The sequence below is a fragment of the Podarcis vaucheri genome, assembly GCF_965113315.1.
Source record: "Podarcis vaucheri genome assembly, chromosome: 4".
In the NCBI taxonomy this organism is placed as follows: Eukaryota; Metazoa; Chordata; class Lepidosauria; order Squamata; family Lacertidae; genus Podarcis; species Podarcis vaucheri.
Genome location: NC_138762.1, coordinates 4,270,112 through 4,280,060, shown reverse-complemented (window position 1 = coordinate 4,280,060; position 9,949 = coordinate 4,270,112). Strand labels below are relative to the sequence as shown.

Sequence of the window (9,949 nt, the reverse complement as noted above, 5' to 3'; positions counted from 1 at the left end):
GCAGGTTAAATTGCCGTGTTGGCACTTTGCGATAAAATCAATGGGTTTGGGGTTGCAGTTTGGGGACTCGGTTTCTAAAGGGTTCGCCATCACTGCGCTAGAAGGAATGGAAAGTAGGGGGGGTCCCCCAAAAAGCATCTCTGGAAGTGGGAAAGAAAGAAAAACGGGGAGGGGAGAGATGGGCACGCTGGGCTTGGCAAGGGTTAAAGGGAACCGAGCTGCCTTCCTAGAGAGGACAGGAAGCAAGGGGGGCTGGTCCTCCAGAGCCAAGGCCCCTCCCTCCCCAGTCCTTTCCTGCTAGGAAGGGGGGGGGTGTTGCTTTGTGTCTCTGCTGCAAGGGCTGCCTCGCTCTCCCCTCCTGGGATCTGGTGAGTCTCCTCTCTCTCTGGGATCTGGTGAGTCTCCTCTCTCTCTGGGATCTGGTGAGTCTCCTCTCTCTCTGGGATCTGGTGGGGGTCCCAGGACTGCAGCAGGAGAGGAGGCGGGGGGGGGCTGATCTGCTCCTGCAGGGGGGGGACCCCAAGTCAGGGAGGAGAGGGTCCTGCCAGGGAGGGGCCAGGTCTGCCACGCTCTCCTTCCTGCAGATCAGAGGATCCCTGACTCCCATGAAATCTCCCTTCTTTAAACAAAGGAGTCCCTGGGACTTTAACTCTGTGTGACGTCGCTCAGCCTCATTGCACAACAGAGGAAACATCTGCAAATGGTTTCCCAAAGCTGGAGGAGGAGGTGGACTAGCCCCCCCCCCCAAAAAAAAGGGTGGGAGAGGAAGGCCAGGAATGAAGAGAGGGATCCCAGTTTCCCAGAGTCTGGCTGCTGCATTGGGGACCAGTTTCCCAGTGTCTCCCAGGGCAGCTCCCCACGGAGGCCACTGCAGCAATCCCCTCGCACCCAGAGCAGGGCATCCCAGGACCACATCCTCTCTCTCCCAAAGGGATTGTTGCTGGAAAACCAGCCAGAAATGGGCGCTGCTACTCACTGAGCCTCCAGGGACCTTGGCATCAATGGCTGTGTGTGTGTTAAGCTGTCTAACAGAATAATAATACTAAATTACCCTCATAAATTTTAAAGGAGATGTTTTTGGCCTCATCCACGTGGCCCTCAGAGCAAAGAAAAAGGGACCCCACCCCAGGAGTCTGCCTTGAGAATGGCAGAGAGTCCAAGTGCAAGAAAAGGAGACGGAAGCAGGGGAGTGGGGGTGGGGAGAGCAACTCCTGAGGACCCCCCCCCCCCCGGTGAGGACCAAACATCCATTATTCACAAGATACAAATGACTCCCTTGTCAGTCAGGTCTGACTTCAATGCATTGACTGGACGGCAGGAGAAACCAGCCTGATTCATCTCCCAGAAATCCCTTCCGTTGCCCTTCAGGCTGCAGGTCCCTTATTTTGGCTGCTGGTCCCTTATTTACAAATCTGTAAGTTGACAGCTATGAGTTAACCTCCTTTGCTCCTTTGCTGCTGCTGCTGCACCGTGAGTGTTGGGGAAGGCCGCTCCCCCTCAGGCTAATTCCACCTGGCCTAGGGGGCGGGGCCCGCACTCACCTCCACCACACCTTTAAGGACACTGGTGCTGCTGCAGCAAATGTTAAAAATGTTTTATATATTTTAAAGTGTTTTAAAGGTGTTTTTACTTTTTACTTTGTTGTACCACCGTGAACGGTGGTTTCTACTTATGTATTTTTATTTTGTTCCGTTTTATTTTGGTTTGGGGTTGGATATTGAGTGGGGTAGGGGATTGGTTTTGTTTTGGTATAATTGGTTTTGTTTTGTTTTTCTATTTTCTAAATAGAGGCTAGTATGAGGCTTGGGATTGCTACCGTGGAGGGGCGAGGGAGGTATGGCGGTGGGGGCAGATGTATAGGCGAAGGGGATCGAGATCCGAATATGCTCGTACCCCTTCCAATCTGCGCCCCATCCTGTGGGACGAGGGTAGGGTGAGCAAGGATTACTCACCTCCGTCACTGGTGTTGTGCAATGCCAGGTCTATAGGCAAGAAAACCGCTACCCTGCGAGATTTCTTCACCTCGCAGGGGGTTGACCTGGCTTGTGTGACGGAGACCTGGGTGTGTGAAGGGGAAATGTTACCTTACGAGAGATGGCACCCCCGGGTTTCTCCGTCCTCCACCAGTCGCGGACTGTGGACTGAGGGGGAGGGGTGGCATTATTAATCCAGGAAGATTGTTCTTTCAGGGCTCTACCATCGCCATCGATTCCTGGCATTGAATGTGTTGGCCTAGTGTGGGGCTCCGAGGAGATCTTGGCTGTCTGTCTGGTGTACTGACCACCTAGCGCGCCAGCAGCCACCCTGTCAGGCCTGCTGGAGGCGGTGGCCGGCTAGGCCTTGGAGTTCCCTAACCTATTGGTGTTGGGGGACTTCAACATCCATGCTGATGCCACTCCCTCCTCACAGGCTCTGGACCTGGTGTCTTCCATGGCGACACTAGGGCTCTCCCAGTTTGTTTCGGGCCCCACACATCAAGCAGGCCACACGCTGGATTTGATCTTTGGCGTCGGTATAGATGTGGTCATGTCTCCTTTGATGAAGGTGCCATGGTCTGATCACTACGCTCTGAAAGCCAGGATTGACTTTCCACCCCCACCCTGCTTAGGTGGCCAGCCAATTTGGGCTCACCCGCAGAGGCTGATGGACCCTTGCGGGATGTTGCTCCCCCTGGGAACTCATTGACTGAGCTTGTCGAGGGCTGGAATAGCCAGCTCCTGGCAGCCATTGATGAGATCGCACCTAAGCGCCCTCTGCAACCCCGCAGAAACCAGGCTCCCTGGTTTACTGAGGAGCTTCGGAAAATGAAGCGGGACCTCAGACGGCTAGAGCGAGTATGGCGGGGTGCCCGTGACGGAGCCTCAAGAACATCTTATAGGGTTTTTATGAAAACCTACGAGATGGCTGTGAAGGCCGCTAAGAAGTCCTACTTCTCGGCCTCCATTGCATCCGCTAGCTCTCGCCCGGCGCAATTATTTAGTATAATTAGGTCTTTAACATCCCTTGAAGGACAGCCAAATTTAAATAACAATTCGACACACAGCTGTGAGGCATTTGCGAGCTTTTTTGCGGAGAAGGTCCTGTCGCTCCGCCATGACCTCCCTGCCAATTTGGATACAATAAAGGAACTGGAGGCCCCTCAACTGTCCTCGGGTCCAGTATTGAACCACTTTGACCGGATATCCCCAGCCGATGTGGACAGACTCCTCCGAGCTGGAAAGCCCACCACCTGTCCTCTTGACCCGTGCCCGTCTTGGCTGATTAGAGCGTGTCCAGACGAAGTGCGGGCCCCTCTGGGGGATATCATCAATTTGTCCCTTGGCACTGGGATATTCCCAGGGGAACTGAAGGAGGCAGTGGTGCGCCCGCTCTTAAAGAAAACATCATTAGATCCTTTAGATCTATCCAATTACCGTCCGGTTTCGAATCTTCCATTACTGGGTAAGGTGATTGAGAGAGCGGTTGCTGAACAGCTTGGCAGGTTTCTGGATGAAACATCGGCTCTGGATCCATTCCAGTCCGGCTTCCGCGCTGGTCATGGGACCGAGACGGCTCTGGTCACCCTAGCAGATGATCTCTGCAGGCAGCTTGATCGAGGCGGGTTGGGGCTGCTGATTCTTCTAGACCTGTTAGCAGCCTTTGAAATGGTCGATCACGAACTCCTGGACCACCGCCATGCCTACGTGGGGATTCAGGGCACAGTCCTTCAATGGCTGCGCTCGTTTCTCTCTGGTCGGGAACAGAGGGTGGCGCTTGGGGGGAATTGTCATCACGCCACTCCTTGGTGTGTGGAGTGCCTCAGGGTGCGATACTCTCCCCAATGCTTTTTAACATCTTTATGCGCCCCCTCGCCCAGCTTGTCCGGAGTTTTGGGCTGGGTTGCCATCAGTATGCCGATGACACCCAACTCTATCTGTTGATGGATGGCCATCCTGACTCAGCCCCAGACACACTGACTAGATGTCTGGAAGTTGTGGCTGGATGGTTACGTGGGAGCCGGTTGAAGTTAAATCCTTCGAAGACAGAGGTCCTGTGGCTGGGACAGGACGATATGGGATTGAGGGGGCAACTCCCATCTCTTGCGGGGGTGCAATTAGTGCCAGCACCGTCCGTTAAGAGTTTGGGTGTAATCTTCGATACCTCCCTCTCTATGGAGGCGCAGATTACAGCTATAACAAAGGCGGCATTTTTTCATCTCCACCAATCTAAGCAGTTGGCTCTTTATCTCTCTCGCCCTGACCTAGCCACTGTGATCCACGCGACGGTCACCTCCAGACTGGATTATTGTAACTTGCTCTATGTGGGGCTGCCCTTGAGACTGACCCAGAAACTCCAGCGGGTGCAGAATGCTGCAGCGAGACTCCTTATGGGGTCCTCGCTGCGAGATCACATTCATCCGGTACTATACCAGCTGCACTGGCTTCCAGTGGAGTACAGGATCAGGTTTAAGGTGCTGGTTTTAACCTTAAAAGCCCTATATGGCCTAGGACCCTCGTACCTACGGGACCGCCTCTCCTGGTATGTCCCACAGAGGAACCTACGGTCTGCAAATAAAAACATCCTGAAGATCCCAGGCCACAGAGAGGTTAGGCTGGCCTCAACTAGAGCCAGGGCTTTTTCGGCTGCGGCTCCAATCTGGTGGAACGCTCTGTCACAAGAGACTAGGGTCCTGCGGGACTTGACATCTTTCTGCAAGGCCTGCAAGACAGAGCTGTTCCACCAGGCCTTTGGTCAGGGCGCAGCCTGACTCCCTCCTCTGGCAATCTGCACAGAATTTTGCTTAACGATTGCCATCAATTTAATTTTAATTAATTTTTATAATGAAATGTTTTTAGAATATTGGATTATTTGATTGTTGTTAGCCGCCCTGAGCCCGGCTTTGGCTGGGGAGGGCGGGATATGAATAAAAATTATTATTACTATTATTGTTGTTATTGTTTTGTTGCTGTTGTTGTAATGTTTTATTTTGATATCTTTAAGAGAATATTTGTTTTCAGTTATGTTGCTTTGACTATAGACTATATATTTGACTTTCTTCCAATGGTTTTATTTCTATTTTATTGATTTTGTGGGATGTGAAACTGCAGTCAAGTAGAAGATTCCTACAGGGGACACATTAGGGGATGTTTTCTACCACTCAGGAGAAGACTTCCTGTTTCCTCCTGAGCTGGGACAGACTTCCACTACATGTGACTTGAAGAGGGTGCAGTCTGTTGTACTAGCATGGAGGAGCACACGGCCTCCATGTTCTGATCAGTGTGTCTTCTCCATTTTGTATGTTGCTGTGTGTTTGGAGAAGTGACTCTTTAGTGGCAGTCATTTGGGACTAACTTCTTTATGGAATAGTTCTAGTTGTTATGTAAGAACCTGAACGAATCTGTGAGTAAACTACTTTTATATTATCGTGAATCAGATTATTAATATAATAATAATTATAATTTTATTATTTATACCCCGCCCTCCCCAGCCAAGGCCGGGCTCAGAGCGGCTTACAAGCAATAATAAAAACAAGTTGAATGATTACAACTTAAAAACAAAATTAAAATACAACATTGAAATACTGAAACATTAAAATATTAAAATGTAGCCTCATCACAGGAGGAGAACGAAAAGAAAAAAGAAAGAGGGAGGGAATCAAATTGGCTCCAAGCCAAAGGCGAGGCGGAACAACTCTGTCTTACAGGCCCTGCGGAAAGAAATCAGATCCTGCAGGGCCCTGGTCTCATGAGGAAGAGCGTTCCACCAGGACGGAGCCAGTACTGAAAAGGCCCTGCCTCTGGTTGAAGCCAATCTAACTTCCTTAGGGCCCGTGACCACTAGGGTGTTGCTTATTCACATTATTGTGCTTGTTAATTTAAGAGGGATTGGAAGGGATCTTACCAGGAAGGAATTTTTAATAGCAAGACTCAGATGAGTCAGCAACAAGCTGATCGCTGTGTAATCTAAAAAAGGGGGGTGTATGGAACTAGAATATGGAACTTGCTAGTGCATGTTAGGAATCTTATCATTCAATAATATATCTTCTTCTAACTCCCCAATTATCCCCACAGATTTAATATGCTGTAAACCGCTTTGAGATTTCTCTTTAAAATATAAAGTGCTATAGAAATTTAAATAAATAAGATAGCTCATGGTTTGGGCTGTGGTGCAGTCCAGCCCTGCTTCCCTCCAAGACTCATCCATGCTTGCTCAGGGAACCCTTTTCTTCTCCTGATATTAGACAGCTTTTGTAACTGAACAATGTATTTGCTTTGCAGGATTTGCTAGCGCCTCTCCTTAAGACAGACAGAACTTGGCAGAAGACCAAAGGGTTCCTTCCGATCTCTCACAGGCTTCCTGAGAGCACAGATGGATGAGCGAGACACAGCTGGCCCTGGAACAGGAAGAGGCCATGAAATCCAAACTGGAAGCAGTGGGGGATTCTGGGAAAACTCTGTGCAGAAGTTCCTGGGTGAGGAGGACACCCTCCGCTCAGAGGTGCAGAGCCAACAGTTGAGGCAGTTCTGCTGCCAGGAGGCCAAAGGACCCCGAGAGGTTTGCAGCCGACTCTACCACCTTTGCCATCAGTGGCTGAAGCCAGAAAGGCACACGAAAGCTGAGATGCTGGACCTGGTGATCTTGGAGCAGTTCCTGGCTGTCCTTCCCCCAGAGATGGAGAGCTGGGCGAGGGACTGTGGAGCGGAGACCAGTTCCCAGGCAGTGGCCCTGGCCGAAGGTTTCCTCCTGAGTCAGGCAGAGGAGAGGAAGCAGGTGAGAGAGACTTTCCTCTGGATACTCCCAAGGCCTCCAAACAGGACAGAAAACATCCCATCATGCTCTACTGATGGCTCATAATTTTTTCCTGGGAAGGCATCCATGGAATGAGATCTGTCACCCTTGAAGCTGTTGGCCCTGACATTCATTTTTTAATCCTTCTCCCCATTCTCTCTTTTGAATCCTTGTTTCTTTTTCAGGGTAATGATCTCTTTGCGGAAATGGGCCAGATTTCTTCTGAGGCAGAGAGGCCTCTGCTGGACACCAGAGAGAGGCAGCTGGGTAAGGAGGGAGGAGGTTTTTCTCTGTTTAGTCTCATTCTGTTCGTTTTCCAACTCATCTGTGGGTTCTTTACATATTTTGTTGGGGGAGATAGTGGGACCAAGAGCCCAGAGGAGGGGAGATATATTTCTGCACAACTAACATCTGAAATGCACCCAAATATCCAAATGCACTCAGCAGGTGAGAGTTTCTCAAAGGCCTCTCTGTAGTTTAGATTCACTGATTTACCTGTGAGACAAGAAGGCACTCTGGGCCTCCCCCTTACATTTTCCCTCTTGCAGGTGACACAGTGATACTGGCTAGACCTCTTCATCCATCTCTGAATGGGGACAGAATGGAAGCAGCGGCTGTGGAACCAGATCAGGTCAGGGGAAGCTGCCTTGTGGGGACAGAGGTCAAGGGGTGGAACAATGTCGTAGCTCAAGGAGTGGTGGTGAACAACAGTGTTGTCTCAGAGGAGGACATTTCCCTTTTTCTTTTAGGGTCCAGTGTGCTTTGAAGATGTCGCTGTTCGTTTCACAGACGAGGAGTGGGCGTTGCTGGATCCTGACCAGAGAGCTCTGCATAAGGACGTCATGGAGGAGAATTGGGGGATCGTGGCCTCTCTCGGTAAGGCTCCCAGTGGGATCATAATATCTGTTTTTAAATTCAAAACTCCATATGTGACAAACCTCATATATTTTCACAGAACTCAACAGCGCCCCCTACAACACCGGATATCGCAATACCCCCAAAAAAACCTTGAACAGTAAATTACTGATTTTTTCTGTGAATGTTCTTCCTCCAGTTGCAGCTTATTAAACAAGGATCAGTGTGGTCTGAACTCCCCAGACCCTTTTGACTGTAAACTTCAGAATTGTTAGGGAAGTTGACATAGCTTCTGTCAGGTTTTCAGTTTTTGTTTTTCCTCCCGTCAGTCTTTGGTTGTCCAAAGAGAAGACTGACATTGGAAATGGAGGGATGCCATGATGGAGCCAAAGAAAATCCATTCAAGAGAAGAGCCAGGCTTGTTGAATCACAGGTTCCTCTAAGGATGTCAGTTGATCCCCGTTAATTAATGCACCCAACCCATCAGAAAACCATCCATCTAACCCACTTGTGTTATTTCTCTATTACCAGAGTTAACAAGTATTCTTCCTTAATTTCTCCCTGAGGCGCTAATCCATTACTCTTCATTGCAGATAGTGATGGACTGGAAATCAAGGACAAGGGTAACAATGACAAAATCCCCACAATGGAGAAGCTGTATAAACATCTTGAAAGTGGAAAAAGTTCCAATTCCACTTCCCATCAAGGAAATCTCATTAGGAAGAAACCCTATCAGTGTGTGGAATGTGGAAAGAGCTTCAGTCAGAGCTCCCATCTCACTTCCCATCATAGAATTCATACAGGGGAGAAACCCTATCAGTGCTTAGAATGTGGAAAGAACTTCAGTCACAGCTCCCATCTCACTTCCCATCAGAGAATTCATACAGGGGAGAAACCCTATCAGTGCTTAGAATGTGGAAAGAACTTCAGTCACAGCTCCCATCTCACTTCCCATCAGAGAATTCATATAGGGGAGAAACCCTATCAGTGCTTTGAATGTGGAAAGAGCTTCAGTACGAGCTCTGATCTCACTAAGCATCAGAGAATTCATACAAGGGAGAAACCCTATCAGTGTGTGAAATGTGGAAAGAGCTTCAGTCAAAGCTCCTCTCTCACTTCCCATCAAAGAATTCATACTGAGGAGAAACCCTATCAGTGCATGGAATGTGGAAAGAGCTTCAGTCAGAGCGCCAATCTCGCTTCCCATCACAGAATTCATACAGGGGAGAAACCCTATCAGTGTGTGGAATGTGGAGAGAGCTTCAGGAAGAGCTCCCATCTCACTTCCCATCAAAGAATTCATACAGGGGAGAAACCCTATCAGTGTATGGAATGTGGAAAGAGCTTCAGTCACAGCCACCATCTCACTTCCCATCAGAGAATTCATATAGGGGAGAAACCCTATCAGTGTGTGGAATGTGGAAAGAGCTTCACTCACAGCCACCATCTCACTTCCCATCAGAGAATTCATACAGGGGAGAAACCCTATCAGTGTGTGGAATGTGGAAAGAGCTTCACTCATAGCTCCTCTCTCACTTCCCATCAAAGAATTCATACAGGGGAGAAACCCTATCAGTGTATGGAATGTGGAAAGAGCTTCAGTCACAGCTCCCATCTCACTTCCCATCAGAGAATTCATATAGGGGAGAAACCCTATCAGTGCTTTGAATGTGGAAAGAGCTTCACTCACAGCCACCATCTCACTTCCCATCAGAGAATTCATACAGGGGAGAAATCCTATCAGTGTGTGGAATGTGGAAAGAGCTTCACTCATAGCTCCTCTCTCACTTCCCATCAACGAATTCATACAGGGGAGAAACCCTATCAGTGTGTGGAATGTGGAAAGAGCTTCAGGAAAAGCTCCAATCTCACTTTCCATCAAAGAATTCATACGAAAGAGTGGAAAACCCTTCATTATACACACCACTTTAAACAAACCTTTGGCTGATTGACATCTTATGCCCTTTAAAAATGTGTTGGGGAGGTAGGGGTTACAGGTTTTGAGGGCGGTGTTTTGTGTTTTCATTGTGTGAAATTCATTATGTTGTAACCGTCCTGTGACCTGTGGGTGTAGGGAATGGGAGCCAACTCTTAGAGTCTGAGGGCTCTTTGCCCCCCAATAAGATATGTGACGGGTCCACCCACCAGTTCATAGGAATAGCCATTCAAATGGCATGCTTGCACCGCATCCTGTGACTGTTTAACCGAGGCGGGGCTTACTAAACGCCTCCTATATTTTATTCCAGTTGGCACCCCTGTTATAGGGCGCTATAGAAATGAAATAAATGCATAAATAAAACAAAACCATCTTGGTCGCCTTCTTTTG

General features: G+C 49.0%; 1 protein-coding gene across 1 annotated transcript; it reads left to right on the top strand.

Annotated features, from left to right (window-relative positions):
• The first annotated feature begins 311 nt into the window (after positions 1 to 311).
• Positions 312 to 9,927, top strand: LOC309530375 (uncharacterized protein). Its single transcript, XM_082219297.1, has 6 exons — positions 312 to 368; positions 6,258 to 6,750; positions 6,954 to 7,035; positions 7,317 to 7,399; positions 7,518 to 7,644; positions 8,217 to 9,927. The coding sequence occupies exons 2-6, from the start codon at positions 6,349 to 6,351 to the stop codon at positions 9,569 to 9,571; spliced, it is 2,049 nt and encodes a 682-aa protein (XP_082075423.1). The 5' UTR covers positions 312 to 368; positions 6,258 to 6,348; the 3' UTR covers positions 9,572 to 9,927.
• The last annotated feature ends 22 nt before the right edge of the window (positions 9,928 to 9,949 follow it).

What these genes read in the sequence shown, in the direction of transcription:
- LOC309530375 (XM_082219297.1), top strand. Translation starts at nt 6,349, where the DNA reads ATGGATGAGCGAGACACAGCTGGCCCTGGAACAGGAAGAGGCCATGAA. An exon ending in AGGCAGAGGAGAGGAAGCAG is followed by an intron (nt 6,751 to 6,953) that starts GTGAGAGAGACT and finishes TTTCTTTTTCAG; the next exon opens with GGTAATGATCTCTTTGCGGA. An exon ending in CACCAGAGAGAGGCAGCTGG is followed by an intron (nt 7,036 to 7,316) that starts GTAAGGAGGGAG and finishes TCCCTCTTGCAG; the next exon opens with GTGACACAGTGATACTGGCT.